Raw genomic sequence first — 21143 nt, 5'->3', positions numbered from 1 at the left:
TTGATGTCCCCAGAGATAAGCCAGACACTCCCAGGGTCTCAAATGCCACCTGGACCCCAGTGTCTACAAGTCTGGCTCTCTCTTTGTTTTTTGAGTTGGACTCTCACTGATGCCCAGGCTAGAGTGCAGTGGCATGCTCATGGTCACCACAGCTTCGACCTGCTGGGCTCAGGCAATTCTCTGGCCTCAGCCTTCCACGTAGCTGGAACTACAGGTGCATGCCACCATGCCCGGCTAATTTTGATTTATTGTAGAGATGAGGTCTCATCAAGTTGCCCAGGCTGGTCTCGAAACCGTGGACTCAGGCAATCCTCTTGTCTCGGCCTCCCAAAGTTCTGGGATTATAGGCTTGAGCCACTGCATCTGGTCTTGCTTACTTTATTGTAAGAATACAGTATATAATACATATAACAAACAAAATATGTGTTAATTGACTTTTTATGTTATGACTAAGGCTTCCAGTCAACAGTGGGGCTTAACAGTTAAGCTTTTGGAGAGTTAAAAAGTATACATGAACCGGGCTCAGTGGCTCAGCCTGTAATCCTGTGCTTTGGGAGACTGTGGTGAGTGGAATGCCTGAGTCCGCGGGTTTAAGACGCGCCTGGGCAACTTGGCGAGACCTCATCTCTACAATAAATCAAAAAATTAGCCGGGTGTGATAGCACACACCTATAGTTCCAGCTACTTGGAAGGCTGAGGTGGAAGGATCGCCAGAGCCCAGCAGGGCGAGGCTGTGGTGGCCTGGAGTGTGCCACTGCACTCCAGTCTGGGTGACAGAGTGAGACTCCAACTCAAAAAAAAAAAAAAAAAGTATACAGGAATTTTTAACTGCACAAGGGTCGGCTCCCCTAACCCTCACATTGTTCAAGGGTCAACTGTCCATTGGAAATAGCCAATAGATTCACTAAAATGAATAGTTTAGAAGATGAAAGAGAGGACAATTATTGCATTTTAAAAAACTGAACCAAAGTATTGATATACGTAATTAATGAATTTTTTAAAATGTAAATTTAATATATATATATAAATTTTAAGGGACCATATAAAGAAAAAAAGGGACCATATAAACAAGGGACCATATAAAGAAAAAAAATCAAATCCTTCAAAGATAATCAGTGTTAACATGAATGCTTTTCAGATATTAAAAATTCATATATATCTATACATTTAGATGTAAGTGTACATATATTTCTTTCTCTTTAACAAAAATGGAATTACTATACATGTTGTACCGAGTGAATTCCTACTTCTCCCTCAATATTCAACTCAAATGCTAATTAAACCCATGCTCCTATATGTTCCCACACATTATAGCATGCATCACATCATTAACACTTTTCATTTTAATATCTTCTCTACAGTATCCATAAAATTGGGCCTCTCCTGTGGGAAGATCCCCTAACAGCTCCCATTGCTGCTCTGTGAATCCCACCACCGCAGCTGGGCTCGGTGGCTCAGCCTGTAATCCCGCGCCTTTGGAGGCTGAGGTATGTGGATTGTCTGAGCCCACGGGTTCAAGACCCGCCTGGACAACTTGGCGAGACCTCATCTCTACAATAAATCAAAAATTCGCCGGACGTGGTAGCGTGCTCCTGTAGTTCCAGCTACTTGGAAGGCTGAGGCGGAAGGATCGCCGGAGCCCAGCAGGCGAGGCTGCAGTGGCTGGGAGCGGCCACCGCACTCCAGTCTGGGCGACAGAGTGAGACTCCAACTCAAAAAAAAAAAAAAAAAATCCACCACCGCATTCACACCTTCCCCCAGGCTTCTCCCAGTCAATGATGGAGTACAGAGATACTTAAGACAACCTGTTTCTGAGACACAGGACTCCTCTGACAGAGACTATGGCTCAAGGACTCTTTTTTGATTTTACCTAAACTTTCTTAGAACTGCACCTCGGTCTTAAGACTCTTCCAACCTGCCTGCCTTCCCTCACCATGCTCTGACAGTTTTCCTAGCTTCTTCCAGCTCCCTCCCCATTTTCCTTCACCAGCATTTTCCCTAATAAATTTCTTGCATGGTTAATCATGTTTTAACATGTACTTCTCAGAGGACCTAAGCCAAAAGTCTCTCCCATTTAAATGCACATTCCAGGAAGGCAAGGGTTCTATTTTAATTAACTTTATATTTTAGCATCCGGTCTGCCCAACTTTTCAAAGGCTCTTCCCAACAAATGTGGTAAAAACTATTTTCACATCCTTGTCTACTTTTCATCAACTCACCTGGTCTGGAGCCTTTTGATACTTCTTTTTCCAGCAACCATGGCAAGTCAACCCATTTTAGCCGGGAAACCAAATCTAATTTGGAAACTGGAAAGCCTGCTCATAGAGAAAAGAATAAAAAAGAGCTATTTATATACAAGACATCCCAACATTCATAACCAGTCTCAGGCTCTCCAGAGAAGACAAAAGATGCCATCAAATACACAGACATCAATACTGGAATTTGAGGGAAAAAGTAGGGGAAGGTACAGCATTCATAACAGCAAAATGACGCTCTACATTTCCAATTCAATAAAGCAAATACCTTTTATGGCAAAAATGTTGCAAAAAAGCATATCTTTAGAACCCATTTTTAAAATCAGTTGTATCAATCCCTGGATGCCTAGCCAAAACAAAGTACTTCACATAGCACTTATCTTCCAATAAAGAGAGACAAAAATATACTTAGCTTAATTGCTAGATAATGAAGAGAGAATGTCTTTACCGAGAAATTCTAGGTTTCTGAAGTTTTCCAGTAACACTTCCTTGTACAGATCCTTTTGAAAAGGCTCCAGCTTCCTCCATTCTCCTCTGGAAAAGTTCACAGTCACATCCTTGAATGTTATAGTTTCCTAGAACACCAAACACAGTCCTTTTGCATTGGATTATTCCCAGATAGACTCTAAAGGTTCTGAAAAGTGGGTAGAATATAAAGAACGGTTTTTCTGTTTGTTTTTTTAGTTGGAATCTCACTCCATTGCCCAGGCTGGAGTGCAGTGGCACGCTCATGGTCAACTCAGCGTTGACATGCTGGGCTCAGATGATCCTTCCGCCTCAGCGTTCCAAGTAGCCAGAACTACAGGTACACCCGACCACACCCATCTGATTTTTTAATTTATTGTAGCGATGAGGTCTCACCAAGTTTCCCAGGCTGGTCTTGAACTCCTGGGCTCAGGCATTACTCTCGCCTCAACCTACCAAAGTACTGGGATTATAGGATTGAGCCATCATGCCTGGCCTAAAGAATGGTCTTGATAACATTCAAGTTTTTAAGAATTCCAGAGTAAGCTATGGAGTGACTGTTATATGACTGCTTCAAGTGATCTAGAACAAAAGTATTATACTCTTTGCCCATTCATTCTCTGGTGTTAAATCCTGTACAAGAATTCTCTGACTATCGAACACTGATCCAGTTCACCCCAACACACTGATTTCTAGGATTAAAAGAAAAATGTTAAATGAAAGGTATGATTTACATTTCGAAAACCCAAGTTTATAGAATTAATGAAAACTAAATACAGGTAATAATAAAATATAAAAAAATAATATCAGCAATCACATTCCAAAATTTAACTTTCAGTTACATGCAACAATTTTTCTATCATAATCCAAGAGAATCTGTCTTCAGTAATATACTCACTTAAAATTACTCCACAATTACAAACAAGCATACTGACTCATTGAAATACACTTTCTACAGCATCCTCTGCATGGCTCGAGAAGTAATTTATAGCAGAGTAGCAACTGGCTATTGGCTTCATGTGGGTGCTATAACAAATTACCAAAACCTTGGTGGCTTAAAACAATAGAAATGGCTGGGCTCAGTGGCTTAGCCTGTAATCCCAGCACTTTGGGAGGCTGAGGCGAGTGGATTGCCTGAGCCCGCAGGTTTGAAACCAACCTGGGCAACTTGGTGAGACCCTGTCTCTACAATAAATCAAAAATTAGCCAGGTGTGGTAACGCATGCCTGTAGTTCCGGCTACTTGGAAGGTGGAGGCAGAAGGATCATTGGAGCCCAGCAGGTCGACACCGGGGTTGCTGTGAGTGTACTACTATACTCCAGCCTGGGCGACGGAGTAAAACTCCAACGCAAAAAAAAAAAAATAAAATAATAAGTACTATCTCGGTTCTGGAGGCCAGAAGTTAAAGATCAAGGTGTTGGCATAGCTGCACTCCCTTCAGAGGCTCTGGGAGAGAACCAGTTCCTTGCCTCTTCCAGCCTCTGGTGGCTGTCAACATTCCTTGGCTTGTGGCCCTATCAGTCCAAGCTCTGCCTAGCTCTTCCTGTCATCTTCTTCTCTCTGTGTTTTCAATCTCCCTATGCTTCTCTAAAAAGGATATCTGTGTAAAATGCAAATAAATCCTCACCTAAAAATCATTAACTTAAATACACCTGCAAAGTTTCTTCTTCCAAATAATGTAACATTTGCAGCTTCCAGAGATCAGGAACTGAACATTTCTTTTAGAGTCATTATTGGTCTACCATGGCACTATTATTTGCTACTGTGAGTTACTGATTTGTAACCAGCTGCTTTTCCTAATTATTATGAATTTTGGTACTTGTTCAGTTGGTTCTGTAAAGCTTTCCAAATAGAAAATATTATTTGCAAATAGCATATATTTGCCTAATCCACACCAATACTTAGATCCCATTTGTTTATCTTATCACACTGCCTAGAATATTCTGAAAATACAGATCTAGAAGTGAGTTAAACATCTTTTTTTTTTTTTTTCAGTCAGGGTCTCATTCTGTCACCCAGACTGGAGTACAATGGCATGATCACAGTTCACCATAGCCTTGACCTCCTGGATTCAGGCAACTTTCCTCTCTGTCTCGAGTAACTGAGACTACAGGGCACACCATCATGCCCATCTAATTTTCTGTAAAGATGAGGGCTCACTAGCTGGTCCAGTTGCCCAGCTGATCTCAAACTCCTAGGCTCAAGCAATCCTCCCACTTCAGTCTCCCAAAGTGCTGGGATTACAGGTATAAGCCACCACACCTAGCCATCCTTAACTTTTTACTGACATTGTGAGGACTTTTTATTTTCCAATATTATCCAGCTAAGGATATTCTTTATCATGATAAGGAAATGTACCTGTACTTCCACCTGGCTAATTTTATCAGGCATAATTACTGAATTTTAGTGAACGTTTTTATTTAATTAGAGTCAGATTCATGGCACATTCTGTAAACTGAAATAGAACTGCATGTGAAAAATGAGGTGCAAGTTCCTTAAAAGAGAGACTGGACGAATTATTTTTGTCTCTTCCATTCAGTAGGAGCCAGTTAAGTATTCACGTAAGAATGGAAACCAATGACAGAAAACTTACATGAGACTCAGTATTCGAGCGAACAGCAACCATTTTATCTTCTTCCAAGATCTCCTCTTGGGAGATGGCAGAATCTTCAGAGTCTGGATCTAAAAAGGGGGGAAAGAAAAAACAGTTCAGTCTTTCAAACAGATTCCTCAGACTAAAAATTCTTATAGATATGCTTCTGAGATCTACAAGGGGGAAAAAAACCCAAGTCCGTTTCTCCTACTACACTCACAGAATGCTTCTGTGACTCCAGATGTGTAGGGGTACTTTCCCCACACCAGGCAAACAATTCTGCAGTGGAGTCTCCAGCAGACACCAGCTGGGTGTCCACTTATTTATTTCTGACACTACCTACCTGAAGATAGCATCAGATCCAACAGGTTAAGGGCCCACTCCCACGAGACCTACCCCCACTTCAGTTGCCAGTCTCAAGTCCTGGCCTCCAGAACTTCTGACCAACCAGATATATATCAGGGCTCCCTTGGCCCCCTCCCTGGGTTCCAATAATTTGCTAGAGTAGTTCATAGACTTCAGGGAAACATTTATATTTACTTGCTTATTATAAAAGATATTATAAAGGATACAGATGAACAGCCAGTTGGAGGAGATGCAGAGGACAAGGCCCAGGGCAAGGGGCTTGGTGCTTCTTGGTCTTTCCAGGTGTACCACCATCCAGGAATCTTCATGTGTTCAGCTATCTGGAAGCCCTGACAAACCCTGTCCTTCTGGGATTTTATGGAGGCTTCATACAAGGCACTATTGATTAAACCATTGGCTATTTGTGATCAACTCAACCTGCAGTCCCTCTCCCCTCCCCAGAAGTTAGGGGAAGGGCTGAGTTCCAACCCTCTAAGCACAGGGCTGGTTCTCCTGGCAACAAGCACCCCTCCCCCATCACATGGTTATCTACAGACCTTACAAAAATCACCTCATTAACATAAACTCAAGGGTGGTTAAAAGGGGCTTGTTATAAATAACAAAACGACTGTCTTTCCCCTTTACAACTCTGGAGCTGTTCGGGAGCTGTTTCAGGAACTCAGGACAAAAGGCCAAATATTTTAACAAAAGATACTCTTACTGCTTTAGTAACCTAGGAAATTACAAGGGTTACAACAGCTGTGGGCCTCTCAAGATAAAAAGGTCAAAGGAAACAAAAGGTTTTCCCACTCTTTAAAACAGAGAACAGCCACAGATAGTTTTCTATAAAAACCCAGGCCTTTTCTCCTACCCATATAAAATCCTTTCAATTCCTAAGCTTACAAAAACTGATTTTCTTCATTGTATTTACCCTCAGTTTTAAAATATTTAATTTGCACAATGAGTTTTGAAGTACTTCTAATCTAAAAGATGTATTCCAGTAAGAGTATTTTTCTTTTATCTATTAATTTATTTTCTCCATAGTCCTAGCACAATACCTTGCACAAGAGTCACTCAAAATCGTTTACTGAATGAAAGCACCAAGCTAGTCTCAAGAACTGACACCACCTCTGGTATCGCCAGCAGATTCCTAAAGACAATAAAGTGGTACCTAAAAACTCTTACTACCTAAATGTATTAAATACTCTCAGATGTGAAAAGCCCTTTTTCAAATAAGGCAAAAGTGTTTTTTCAAATCATACTCTACCTTCTTATAAAAAGGATTTTTGGCAACTCTCCTGATTAGACCATCAATTAAAATAAGGAATTAAGCATCATGTAATCAAGAAAAAAGTGGGATGAATTTAAGAAACCTGTTTAATGTTACAGAATGCTAAAAATCATTCTTTGTTGCAGCAGCCTGCACATTAGAGGCCCTAACTTTGGAGAAGCACCATGTTGCAGTGACAAATCAGAGAGGAATCGGGAATACATCAATTAGCTGTGTGATCACAAATTAAGAAATTAAGTCTATGGGGTATACTATTTATTTCCTTGTTCATCTCAGAACTCTGGGCAAAATACAAACTGTCACACATATGTATTGGGAACCCTGTGGTAAATAACATGCTACAAATATTTATTCTTATTCCAAATATTTTTATACATAAAACGTACAAGTATATTTTAGCACAACACAGTACAAAACAGAAATATTTGTAGCATATTTGAGTTTTTATAAAAATTGAGCCACATTCTGAAAGGACTATTGACCTTAGAACTCTTTATATCAATATTTTATAATGATATCACTAGTATTCATAGTTTATATTTTTTATACACTTGTATTTAAAATCATGTAATTATAAAAATAAATATAATTCAGCTGCTCCTCATCTAAGGTTGTGGACCTGCACTTTTATAAAATAGGGAAGATGCTAGCCACAGATGGCTATAATTTGATGAAAAATTTACTTCCTTAACTGCCCTAGCTACCTTTTATGTGCTTAACCTGAATGGCAAAACAGTGCAGACAGTCCTGCTCCAGCACTGTACTCCTGCACACACTGGAGCTAGAAGTTGGGGTCTGTGGCCAGGCACGGTGGCTCAGGCCTGTAACCTCAGCACTTTGGGAGGACAAGGTGGGAGAAATCCTTCAGACTAGGAGTTCAAGATCAGCCTAGGTAACATAGTGAGATCCCACCTCTACAAAAATTTTGAAAATAGAAATTAGCTGGGCGTGGTGGCACATACATGCAGTCCCAGCTAGTTTGAGGCCCAGGAGTTTGAGGTTACAGCGAGCTATGACTATGCCACTGCATTCTGCCTGGGTGGCAGAATAAGAACCTGTCTCTAAAAACACACACACACAAAACAAACAAACAAACAAACAAACAAACAAAAAACTTATTGAGGTCTGCACTGGTTGATTTGCTTGTGACTCCAAACACATTCACAGACTTCTTTCTTTCCTGTGTTCTTGAAGCGAAAGGGAAAGAAATTAATATTTCTTGAGTATCCACCATGTATTATACCTTATTTAATCTTTATAAGAAAGCTATAGAAAAGATGGTTATCCCTTCTTACAGTTAAAAATATTTAAATTCTGAGAGGTTACATAGCTTGTTCAAAATCATAAAGTAGATGGCAGGGCTGATTTAAAAAACCCAGTCTCAACTCCAAAGTTTAGAATCCTTTTTAGCAGATTGCTTTCTTTTGTGTTTACTTTTATACCTTAAGGCAATTTCTCCCACTTCCTCCCTCCATCTATAAATCTCACCTTCTTTTCCTTCAAGCATTTGGGTCAAATCTTCTATTAGGGTCACCACCTCCTCACTACTCTTAGGACGTTGTGACTTTACCCAAATCCTGATCTCCCCTGGCAAAATGGTCAGGAATTGCTCAAACACCAAAAGCTCTAAAATCTGTTCCTTTGTGTGGATGTCTGGTCTCAGCCACTGAATGCAGAGCTCCCAGAGTTGATTCAGAGCTTTCCTGGGTCCCGCTACTTCTGAGTAACAAAATGACCTGAACCTCTGTCTGAAAGACTCTAGGTCAGCAGTGTCTCCTCTTAACATAGCTTCTTGATCCCCAGAAGTAACCATTCCTAGGACCTTGTTTTCTTCACTCGAGGCCAGAGTTTGAGAGTCTGGTGAGATGGCTGTCATCTTGTTCAAGGGCACTACAGCTTGCGCTGTGTAACAGGAGCAGGATCCAGTCCCTTTCAGACTCTAGCTGATTATCAGTACCGTCCACCAACAGGCACTATACACAGCAAAATATCAAGGTTCCAGAATTCCGTTTACAGTCTTGCAGAAACTGTCAAAAAGAAAATTTAAGCCATTAAATAAGTGAAACAAATTGTTGTTAATCCTGAAAATATTGTTCTTTGTTTGGTTCGGATATTTATGTCCATATGAATAGCCTCTGAGTCCTAGAACACTCCTACCCAACTACTATACTTAAAGGATAATCTTCTTCATAGGTCAAAAGCCAAGGAGTTACTTAAGGATTACTGAAGTATCCTCCAAGTGAACAGCTGCTTCAGACTTAATACTCCTAAGCAAAACAGATCAGAAAAGACCCACTGTTAACAATGAGATCCAGTCACAAATCTATTTAACTCCTGCCTGTTCACACCAGTTCCTGAACTCAGATGCCTAATTTCATATTTGACTTGCAAATTTCTCTTCGTACTTACATCTCACATAATCAATAATCAAGTTTTGGAGACTTTATTTTCCCTAAGAGCCTCCCTATTCTAGCCTACTGAAACTGCCCAAATACAGGCTTCTTCAGTCTCACATTGTAGCCAAGAAATTCCTTCTAATATGCAAAATATAATTGTCATTCCCTTGCTTGTAATCCCTAACTGGTCCTCCACCTGTCTCTCCAAAAAGTTCAAATGCTGAGACCATGCATAATGATCTAGAGACTGCCTAGATGACATCACCTCTTGAGCTCCAGCTACTCGACACTACAGTCATAAAGAAGTATTTCCCAGACACTTTCTATAACCTCCTATCCTTTGCACCAGGGCCATTCCCTCTGCTCGGAAGGTTGCCTTCTTTCTCTCTCCTACCAAACTTTTATTCATTCTTTAAAGCCTGACTCCTTTCAGCTGTCACTTCTTGTGTGAAGCTCTCTTTGATCCCAAAGCACTCCTCTGCGCACAGACTGCTCTGTGTTGCATGCATTCATTCATTCATTCTACAAGTGACTGAGCAACTACAATGAGCAGGGAACGGGGCATTGCGGGGCCAGGCCTGAAAGGGTCCCCATTCTCACAAGAGGGTCCTGGAAATAACAATACTGCCGCAGCTGTCTTACAATGTGGCAAGCGGGGTGTGCGCCTAGCACTGCAATTACCATGCCAATACGCATCTCTCAGCACAGAGACCGGCACACAGCGCACATGACGTCATGCATTCCCCCGCCAAACATTGGGAGCCCACCATACACCTGGCGCCGTGCTGGGCTCCTGGGACGCCGCGGTGACTAAGACAGTCGCCTCCGTCTCCAGGGAGCTTACACGGAAAGCCGGTGAAAATGTGACGCAAGCAAAAGGTTCTCAACGGGAGGGAGGAAAAGGGGACAGATTTTGTCACCCAGGGACCATTTGGCAACGTCTGGAGATATTTCTGGTGATTAAAACTGGGAAGAAGAGGTGCTGCCAGTTATCTAATGCATAGGGCCAGGGATGCGGCTACACATCCTGTAATAACGGAGAGCCAGCATCCACAAACGCGCGCGCGCACGCACACACACACAGCAACGAATGATCCCGCCCAAAATGTCAACAGAGCCGAAGTGGCGAACCCCGGGCGCAGGAGAAGGATGGAGGGAAGCCGAGGGCTCCGTCCTGCAGCAGCGTGCCCGCCTCCCACAGGAGCTGCCGCATCCGCACTGCACAGCCAGGTCGGTCGGCTGCGCGCGGTCCCCACCCCGTCCCAGGTGCGCCCTCGGAGCCCGCGACCCAGCCGCGAACCCACAACTAGGGACCCGGGACAACCAGTACCTGCACCACCAACCGCAGCCAGCACCGAAGCCACTGCAATGAGCTTCCAGAAGGTTGTGCCGCAGCAGCTGCGCGCGCAAGCCCGTGGGGGACCACCGCGCCTGCGCAGAGGCACCGGGCTGGGACTCCCCGAACGCGCTCGTGCGGCTTTCCGAAAGTCCTGCGCTTTCCATAGGCTCCCACCTGCCTGTTGCGCATGGTCACTAAACGCATCTGGTGGGTTCGGCTACAGAATTATTGCTGCGCCAGAGGCCTAGAGGCCCAGAACCCTCTCAAGTCTTCAGATTCATGAGGTTCTGTGTCCTTGGTAACCTCAGACATTTCTTACCCCATTCCCATCACTACCATTCCCTGAAATCAAAAGTGGAAAAACCCACTGCAGAAGCACATTAGTGATGCATTTAATGCAAGCCATGGTTAATGTCACAACTTGAATTAAACAAATGTTAATCTTCGGCCGGGCGCGGTGGCTCACACCTGTAACTCTGGGAGGCCGAGGTGGGAGGATTGCTTGAGTCCAGGAGTTCGAGACCAGCTTAGGCAACATAGCAAGACCTCATCTCTACAAAAAAAAATCAAAAAATTAGCCAGGCATGGTAGCACGCACCTGTAGTCCCAGCTACTCAGGAGGCTGAGGTGGAAGGATGAGCTCAGGAGTTCGAGGCTGTGGTGAGTCCTGACCATGCTACTGCACTCCAGCCTGAGCAACAGAGTAAGAAAAAAAAAAGTTACTCCTATGACTTCCACACTTGCCACCATGGTCCAAACCACCCTTGTGCCTTGTCTGGCTCATTGCCATAGCTTCTTGATTTCACTTTTCTTCTTGCCTGTTCTCCACAGCCAGACATATGTTTTAAAAACTTCAAATTATGTTCTTCCTCTGCTTAAAACCCTGCAATGGTTTCCATTTCACTCAGAGTAAAAACCCATATCTCTACAGTGGCCTAAAAGGCTGATGGAATCTAGCCACTCACAACCTCCCTGACCTTTTCCCCAACTCCCTGCTCCAGTCATGATGGTCCCTTCCCTCTTCCTCTAACCTACCAGGCTGACCTGCTCCTTGCCTAGGTAGCCATATGGCCCACTCTCCCACCTCTCCAGATCTACTCATTGAAACTCTTCCACCATGCCACTTAAATTGGAACCCCAACCCACTTGTTTCCTCTTCTAAGATGCCATGCAATTTTCTTATGTATTTATTTACTACTATCATTTGTCTTCTCCACTAGACTACTAATTCTACAAGGATAAGAATTTTTATCAGGTTTGTTCCATATTGTATGTCTAGGTCTTGGAACTGTACCGGGCACATAGTATGCACTCAACAGATAGATATTTGTTGAGCTTGTGAATGACTGTGTGCATGTATTACTGGAGGCATAGAAAAAGGACTAAGGAACTCCAGGAGAATTGTTTGGAGGTTTCTTATAACTAGACTCTTCAAAGGATGCAGTTGAGTGAGAAAGGTGGCCTAGAATGATGAAGCAGGATAATTCAAGGCTGTAAACTAAGAGGACAGAGCAAGTTCACCTAATGAACAACTGGACTTATCTCACAGGCAGCAAGGCTGAGGAATCAGGGCTGAGCAGCAGATGAGAATTTGTCTCAGTCCCAAGTCCCAGCATATATTCCTCTCTTCTATCCACCTTTCGTTGGCTGGCAGGAGACAGAGGGAACATCAGGGAGATCTGGGGAAGTCAAAGAAGCATGAAATATCTTTTGGTTCATTTTAACTGGGCAAGTTAGAGACACTTTAATTAGTGGTTCTCAAGCTTTGGTGTAACGTAGAGTCACATGGTGTTCTTTATTTGAATATACATTTTGAGATCCTCCTATCCTCCCCTATCCATCAACCTATTGCAGGATGATTCTCAGACTACACTTTGAGAAACACTGCACTAGTTGAAATACTCTGTCAGTAAATGACATTCTACATATGGAGAAATTACTAGGAAAGCATGGTACCTTCTCAGAACTGGTAGCCAAACTATAACTTTTGACTAAGAGCAACTCATGTGGTAAAGAGTGGTGAATTGTGCATCAATATGGAAACAGGAAACTACAAATCAGTTCATTTCACTTGTAAGCTATCTGGTGTAATCTTTTACCAAAATAAGCATACTTTAGGAATACTTTAAGTGAGCTATTTGTTTGGTTTTTTTTGGAGTTGGAGTTGGAGTCTCACTCTGTCGCCCAGACTGGAGTGCAGTGGCCGCTCCTGGCCACTGCAGCCTCGCCTGCTGGGATCCGGCGATCCTTTTGCCTCAGCCTTCCAAGTAGCTGGAACTACGGGTGCGCGCTACCACGTCTGGCTAATTTTTGATTTGTTGTAGAGATGAGGTCTTGCCAATTTGCCCAGGCGGGTCTTGAACCCGCGGCCTCAGGCAATTTACTCACCTCAGCCTCCCAAAGGCACGGGATTACAGGCTGAGCCACCGAGCCCAGCTAGCTATTTGTTTTTTAACTGTTCCAGCTTCAGTGTGGAGAATAGATTGGAAAGAGGCAAGACTGGAGATAAAAAGACTAGGCTTTTTAGGAGGTTATTGCAGTAATTCAGGAGAGATAATGGTGGGCATGAAATTAAGATGGCTTAAATGGTGGTTGAAGACAGATCCAGGGCATAGTAGTATCAGGAAATAGTAGTAGTAGTATTAGTAGGATTAGGTGACTTGTTGCAAATATTGATGGTTGGGAACACAGAAAAGATAAAAAATGATGCACTATGTGGTAGATTACATTTGGTAAAGATGACCGCACCCATATATATACCATCCCACAAGTTATTCTTACAATGTAGTGTTGACATATCTCCTATGAGAGGAGTTATCTAAGTTTCCTCTCTCATAAAACTAGGTTAACCTTGGTGACTACCTGGGCCAATAGAGTGCCGTGGAAATGATGCTGAGGTCAAGAAACAGAACATAGCTGGGTTCAGTGGATCACACCTGTAATCCTAGCACTTTGGGAGGCTGAGGTGAGAGGATTGACTGAGCCCATGGGTTTGAGATCAGCCTGGGCAACATGGTGACAACTCATCTTTACAATAAACTTTTAAAAAATTAGCCAGGCTTGGTGGTGCACACCTGTGGTTCCAACTACTTGGAAGGCTGAAACAGAAGGATCGCCTGAGCCTAGCAGGTTGAGGCTGCGGTGGCCATGAGCATGCCACTGCATTCCAGCCTGGGTGACAGAATGAGACTCCGACTCAAAAAAAAAAAAGAAACAGACATGGTTGACAGTGCAGAAGCCCCACTTCTGTCCTTCCTTTCAGTCACTGGAAAGGGTACCACTGTTCTGAGTGGAACAGTTTTACTTGTTTATATACCCAATAATGTGGAGTCTAGTAACTAGAATCAGATAGTATGTACTCTTGATATGACTTCTTTCATTCAACATTATATCTGTGAGATTTACCAGTATTGTTGCATGTGGTTATACATTCTTTATTTTCATTGCTGCATAGATTCCCTTATGACCTGTTATTTATGTTAAAGCTTCCTGTTTTCACAGTCCTTTCCCCAGTCTCTCTTCTATATGGAGGTGGGGAGGAAATATATATGCATGTTTTTGTGTGTCAAGAAGAGAGTATGTCTGGTTTCCCTGTCTCCTTTCTAGAATCACCCTAGAATCCTGCCCTCCCCCCACCAAACCCTATGAGAAAATGAGACCAAGTGCAAGGAAGAGGCTTGCTCAAAGTCACTCAACTGGTAAATTGGCAGCTGACTAAGAGCTCTAAGCCGAAGACTTTTAGGAGGTGGGAGTACATCCCACCCCATCTCTAGAAGGAGGAGGGCAGGCTAGAGCTCTGATCAAGGGTCCAAGACAGGTATTTAAGTTATTGTTGTTATCTAAGTGCTAAACTCTGTCCAAAAGAAATATTATAGATGAAAGTGCATCCCTAATTGAAGCCCTGGCTCCCCCTACCACAGGCAGCCTTTGCAGTATCTCCTTAGTCCTTGAGGACTCTTGGGCATCTAGTTTGAAGGCTCTTTAGCTATAAAGGTCTGAGCTGTCCCAAGGACATCAAGTCCTCCCTCCAAGTGTTCCAGCCCTGACTTAGCTGGTACTCCAAGGATCCCAGAGCCAGCTAGAGACCATGATTTCCTTTCTGGGAGAGGTGACCATCTCCTGCAAACAAAACAAAATGCCCATCTTGCCTGACTTTGCAGAGTCACAGGGGCTGATATGTTTCAGAAAGACAAAAGGAAAGAAATAGCAAGCAAATTAGCTAGTAAGCTATGGTAATCCACTACAGAGAAAGGGGATGAAGATACAGAGCAAAGGATCAGTCTGCAGAGTGAAAACACAAAAAAAAAAAAAAAAAAAGAAAAGAAAAAGAAAATGTTTATGGCCGCCTTATTTATAATTGTCCAAAAGTACTTATTAATGATCAAATGTGTAGCAACTGGTGAACAGATAAACAAATTGTCTTACATTCATGCAATGAAATGCTACTCAGCAATAGAAAGGAATGAACTACTGCCAATGCAACAGTATGACTGAATCTCAAAAGCAGTATGCTAAATGACAGAAGCCAGACACAAAAAGGCACATCCTTTATGATTCCATTTATATTATATTCTAAGAAGACAGAGATATAGGGGCCGGGTGTGATGGCTCATGCCTGTAATTCTTTGGGAGGCCAAGGCAGGTGAATTGCTTGAGCCCAGGAATTCAAGACCAGCTTGGGCAATAGCAAGACCTTGTTTATACAAAAAAAAAAAAAAAGACAGAGACAGGAACAGAAATCAGATCAGTGGTTGCCAGGTGATGGGAGTGTGAAGAAGTGCTCAAGTGAATTTTGGGGGATGATCAAAGTACTGTATAGCTTGATTGTAGTGCTGGTTACATTATTGTATTAATCTGTCACGCTGAATACTGCATACACTTGTCAAATAGAATTGCACACCTTATAAGTGTGAATTTTGGCCCCGCCTCCCCGCGGCGGCCCGGTCGAAACCAAGTCGAGCGTGTAGGGGTGCCTAGGAGAGAGTGCGTCTCAGGCTCCCTCGAGACGGGCTCGGACCCGTGCGGCCACAGGATGTGACTTGTATCCCAGAAGCTGAGGGGTCGGCCGTGAGGACGCGTGAGCCCTGTGGGCGCCCGCGCCCTCCGACCCGCCCCCCGACCCCCCGCAGCCGTCTCCGCAGTGGTGCGCTCCCGTTGCTGGGTGCTGAATCGGGTCTCGGAACGCTGCTGTTCACAGCCGTTAGCAGAGGCCGGCTGCCGCGGCAACCGCTGAAGCAGTCGAGGCGACATGGAGGAAGCCGGGGCTGCCCCTCGGTTGCTTTTGGGGCTGGTCCTGGCAGAGCTGCACAGGGTTGTGGCAGCACTGCCTGAAACTATGAGACGAGGTTCTGATCCTTATGGTTTTCCATGGGAATTGGTGATATGTGCAGCTGTTGTTGCTGTACTCATTTTTTTGTGGAGAGGTTTTAGATCGGTTAGACGTCGGCTTTACGTGGCAAGAGAGAAAGACCTTGCTGCAAAGCTTTCTGGACTATTTGAAGAAAAATGTAAATTACTTGAAAAATTGAGCCTTGTACAAGAAGAGTATGAAGGCTTAGAGTCATCTTTAAAGGATGCCAATTTTGAAAAGGAGTCAACCGAAGCACAAAGTTTGGAGGCAACCTGTGAAAGGCTGGACAGGTCCAAATCTGAACTTGAGGATGAAATATTCTGTCTAGAAAAAGAGTTAGAAGAAGAGAAATCTGAGCATTCTGAACAAGATGAATTGATGGTGGATATTTCAAAAAGGGTGCAGTCCCTAGAAGATGAATTAAAGTCTGTCAAATTACAAGTAGCTGAAGCCAAAACAACCTTGAAGATATTTCATATGAATGAAGAACGACTTAAGAGAACATTAAACGATGCTTTGAATGAAAATTCTCAACTTCAGGAAAGGCAGAAACAGCTTTTACAAGAAGCTGAAGTATGGAAAGAACAGGTGAATGAACTTAAACAGAAAATAACATTTGAAAACTCTAAAGTACACACAGAACAAGTTCTAAAGGATAAAGAAAATCACATCAAGTCTCTGACTGAACGCTTGCTAAAGATGAAAGATTGGGCTGCTGTGCCTGAAGAAGACGTAACAGATGATGATAATCTGGACTTAGAAGCATTGAAGAGTGAATCAGAAAATGGTGCTCACTTAGATAATCAGCCAAAAGGAGCTTTGAAGAAACTGATTCATGCTGCTAAGTTAAATGCTTCTTTAAAAACTCTAGAAGGAGAAAGAAACCAAATTTACACTCAGTTATCTGAAGTAGATAAAACAAAGGAAGACTTTGCAGAGCATATTAGAAATCTCCAGACTGAACAAGCATCTTTACAGTCAGAAAATACACAGTTTGAAAGTGAGAATCAGAAGCTTCAACAGAAACTTAAAGTAATCACTGAACTGTATCAAGAAAGTGAAATGAAGCTAGACAGGAAATTAACAGTAGAGGAAAATTACCAGTTAGAGAAAGAGGAGAAACTTTCTAAAGTAGATGCAAAGATCAACTATGCTGCGGAAGAGCTGGAGACCCATAGAAAGCGAGTCAAAGATCTTGAGGAAGAATTGGAGAGAACCATGCATTCTTATCAAGAGCAGACTATGTCCCTTGAAAAAAAAGCACATGATAATTGGTTGGCAGTTCGAACTGCTGAAAGAAATCTCAATGATTTAAGGAAAGAAAATGCTCACACCAGACAAAAATTAACTGAAGCCGAGTTTAAATTTGAACTTTTAGAAAAGGATCCTTACGCACTTGACGTTCCAAATACAGCATTTGGCAGAGAGCATTCCCCATATGGTCCCTCACCATTGGGCCGGCATTCATCTGAAACGAGAGCTTTTCTCTCTCCTCCAACTTTGTTGGAGGGTCAACTCAGGCTTTCACCGTTGCTTTCAGGGGGAGGGGGAAGAGGCTCAAGAGGCCCAGGGAATTCTCTGGACCATCAGATTACCAGTGAAAGAGAAGAGTCAAGCCATGATAGGTTAACTGATTCTCATGGGGCACCTTCTGACACTGGGTCCCTGTCACCTCCATGGGAGCAGGCCCGTAGGATGATGATGCCTCCATCAGGCCAGCCATATCCTGATGCAACTCTCCTTCCACAAAGACGAGACAGATTTTATTCTAATTCTGGCAGACTATCCGGACCAGCAGAGCTCAGAAGTTTTAATATGCCTTCTTTGGATAAAATGGATGGGCCAGTGTCTTCAGATATGGAATCCAGTAGAAGTGATACCAAAGATGATCTTAATTCAAATGTGCAGGACTCATCTCTCCCTGCTGAAAATGAAGCAACCGGCCCTGGCTTTGTTCCTCCACCTCCTCCTCCAATCAGAGGTCCGTTGTTTCCACTGGATCCAAGAGGCCCGTTCTTGAGAAGAGGACCTCCTTTTCCTCCACCTCCATCTCCACCAGTAAACATGTATGGAGCTTCTGGAGACTATTTTCCACCAAGGGCTTTCCCAGGTCCACCACATCCTCCGTTCGCAATGAGAAATGTGTATTCACTGAGGCGTTTTCCTCCTTATCTTCCCCCAAGACCTGGATTTTTCCCCCCACCCCCGCATTCTGAAAGTAGACGTGAGTTCCCTTCAGGGTTGATTCCGCCTTCAAATGAGCCGGCTACTGAACATCCATTACCACAACAAGAAGCCTGACGATATTTTTGCTCTCTTCAAAAGTCATTTTGACGTATCATTTTCAGTTTAACTAACTGCTGTTACTTAAGAGATTATACTATTGCTCAAATTGAAGCTTAATGGAATTATATAATTCTCAGAATTGTATTTGGTAAATAAAGATGATTTAAATATGAATCTTATGAGTATATTCTTTCTATTTTATGTTATTCTAGATAATATAATTATTTTAATTTGGTTAGCAAATCCACTATTACATAAACAATAGTGGGAGTTTTATATATGTAATCTTGCAGGTGGGGATGTTTTAAATTCCAAAGGCTGTGTCTTTATGTCAAGAACTATAGTTGTAGACAAATGTGAAAGTAACTTTATGCTTCATTGAATAAATTTTAGTCAATTTAAAGACTTGTTTGACATTGATAATAATAATAAAAAATATTTTAAAAAAAGTGTGAGCCGGGCTTGGTGGCTCAGCCTGTAATCCTGCGCCTTTGGGAGGCCGAGGTGAGTGGATTGCCTGAGCCCATGGGTTCGAGACCTGGGCAACTTGGCGAGACCTCATCTCTACAATAAATCAAAAAATAAGCTGGGCATGGTGGTGTGTGCCTGTAGTTCCAGCTACTTGGAAGGCTGAGGCAGGATTGCCTGAGTCCAGCAGGTCGAGACTGCAGTGGCCGTGAGCGTGCCACTGTACTCCAACCTGTGCAAAGATTGAGACTCCAAAACAACAACAACAAAAAAACAAAAGAAGTGTGAATTTTATAACAGGTAAATTATACCTCAACAGAAATAAAAGCATATTTTCACACAAAGACTTGTAAATGACTGTTCACAGCAGCTTCATTTGTAATAGTCAAAAAGCAGAACTATCTCTAATGTCCAGTGACTGGTGAATGGATAAACAATAGTGGTACATCAATACAATGGAATGCTGCACTACTCAGTGATGAAAAGTTATGCTCTATTGATATATGCCACAACATGGATGAAATATCAAAGTGAAAGATGCAAGAAAAATACATAGTATATTATTCCATTGATAAAAAATTTGAGGAAATATAAACTAATCTATAGTGACAGAAAGCAGATCAATGGTTGCCTGTGGGGGAATAGGCATGGAGGAGAGAGGGACAGATTTCAAAGGGGCATGGGGGAAACTTTTGGAGGTGATAGATGTGTTTGTTATACTATTGTAATAGTTTGTTGGGTGTGTGCATATATGTAAAAACTCAATCAAATTATAGTCTTTAAATATCTGTAGTTTACTGTTCATCAACTAAACCTAGATTGGCTGGGCATGATGGCTTACACCCACTTTGGGAGGCTGAGGCAGGAGGATCATTTGAGACCAGAAGTTCAAGACCAGCTCAGGCAATTTAATGAGACCCTGTCTCTACAAAAATAAAAATAAAAATTAGCTGGGCATGGTGGTGTGTGTCTGTAGTGCTTGAGAGGCCGAGGGGTGGGCTGAAAGATGGGAGGGCCCTCTGAGAACCAGTGTTAGCCAAAAAAGAAAAAAAAAAAAAGATGGGGAGGCTTGAACAGAAGAATGAAAGGTGGTGACCAACTGTAGGGTGTGCCTGTGGGAGTGGGTCACTGCCATGGAGTGAAGGTGAAAGGAAATGGAGAAGAAATTTTCAAAGAAATAAAAGGCCACACACAGTGTGGGATGGTTCCACCAACAGCTGTTGACATCCAAGATGCTCCAGGGCTGGGGATGGAGAGGAAGACACAAGCTAAGTGGAACATTGGTAAGGAACAGCAGGGGGAGCAAAGATGCCACATGGGCCACCTATCCCAGGAGACTGCCAGATATGAGAGATCTCATAGTTTATACTGGAGAGGGCTTCATGGGGGAAAAATGTTATCAGATAAGGTAGGACGTGGGAATGGTGTTAAATACTTTGGACAAATTAAATTTAACAGTTTATTTGAGCACAGAATGATGTGTGAATCTGGCAGCTGTCAGAACCAGAAGAGGTGCAGAGAACTCCCCAATGTGGGCAGGTTATATTTATGGACAGAAAAACAGAAGTGAAGTACAGAAACAGCTTGATCAGTTATAACTCTGCCTTTGCCTTACTTGGGCATGATCTGATCAGTTGGCAGCCTGTGATTAGCTGAAGCTCAACTATCTGTTACAAAAGTATACTTCTAAGTTAGGCATTCAGTTTGAGTTAATGTGCCAAGCTAGGTTGCAGTTCCTTATGTAGAAACTCAAAGCATGGAGGGAGCTTCAGGCCAAATTTTGTTAAACAGTAGGTTCTGTGATGCTGGTGAGGATGTAGGGGAGTTTGTAACTACTAAACAGGTTCTAGAGGCTTCAGCAAAGGGTTTGAGGGTGGTTGTGAGAGTTTAGGTCAGTCTGGGAGGAATGCATAGAAGCATGGAGTTTATAAAGCACAGCAATGGAAATATCACACCTTCTTGGAGGGTAGGTGGGGACAAATGGGCACTGAGGATTATAAAAGAGACAAAGCATTTCATAGGCTGGGGTAAATTCAAACAGGATTTTAGCAGTTATTTTCCTTCTGTCTGACAGTATTTGTTGATCTAAAAGGAAGAAGTTGAGGCAAAATTAATGTAAGTAGAGCGTTTACTTGAGCTAAGCTTGAGGGAGTATAGATTTAAGTTGCCCTGACTTACACACTCTGATTAGCAGCACTTACAAGTTCACTTTAAAAAGGAAAAATGAGCTGGGTTCAGTGGCTCAGCCTGTAATTCCGCGCTTTGGGAGGCTGAGGTGAGTGGATTGCCTGAGCCCACGGGTTCGAGACCCGCCTGGGCAGGGAGACCTCATCTCTACAATAAGTCAAAAAACTA

The 21143-nt window shown here is 42.8% G+C and overlaps 2 protein-coding genes across 3 annotated transcripts in view; one reads left to right on the top strand and one right to left on the bottom strand.

Moving 5' to 3' along the window:
- ZNF483 (zinc finger protein 483) overlaps nucleotides 1-10780 on the bottom strand; it is a 16529-nt gene extending 5749 nt beyond the window's left edge. Inside the window, exons 1-5 of the mRNA XM_008065560.2 lie at nucleotides 10676-10780; nucleotides 8438-8976; nucleotides 5314-5402; nucleotides 2704-2830; nucleotides 2220-2315 (exon numbers count right to left, since the gene is read on the bottom strand). Of these exons, the coding sequence (XP_008063751.1) occupies nucleotides 2220-2315; nucleotides 2704-2830; nucleotides 5314-5402; nucleotides 8438-8825 (700 nt within the window). The 5' untranslated portion in view covers nucleotides 8826-8976; nucleotides 10676-10780. The remainder of the gene's footprint in view (nucleotides 1-2219; nucleotides 2316-2703; nucleotides 2831-5313; nucleotides 5403-8437; nucleotides 8977-10675) is intronic.
- Nucleotides 10781-15932: 5152 nt separating this feature from the next.
- On the top strand, nucleotides 15933-18720 carry LOC103268003 (cTAGE family member 5-like). 2 transcript variants are annotated; one of them, XM_021716282.1, is made up of 2 exons: nucleotides 15933-17475; nucleotides 17590-18720. In XM_021716282.1, exons 1-2 carry the CDS (start codon nucleotides 15933-15935, stop codon nucleotides 18333-18335), a joined length of 2289 nt encoding a protein of 762 aa, XP_021571957.1. In that variant the 3' UTR covers nucleotides 18336-18720. The 2 variants fall into 2 exon arrangements, with proteins under 2 accessions (XP_021571957.1, XP_021571956.1); XM_021716281.1 differs by having other exon boundaries at nucleotides 15933-18720.
- Nucleotides 18721-21143: the final 2423 nt, after the last annotated feature.

Source organism: Carlito syrichta, unplaced genomic scaffold (assembly GCF_000164805.1).
Source record: "Carlito syrichta isolate Samal-C Ts95f unplaced genomic scaffold, Tarsius_syrichta-2.0.1 Scaffold308663, whole genome shotgun sequence".
Taxonomy (NCBI): domain Eukaryota; kingdom Metazoa; phylum Chordata; class Mammalia; order Primates; family Tarsiidae; genus Carlito; species Carlito syrichta.
Note: the sequence above shows the minus strand (reverse complement) of the source record. Positions and strands in the feature narration are given on the sequence as shown.

Excerpts from the sequence above, each read along its gene's own strand:
- LOC103268003 (XM_021716281.1), top strand. The coding sequence starts at position 15,933 with ATGGAGGAAGCCGGGGCTGCCCCTCGGTTGCTTTTGGGGCTGGTCCTG.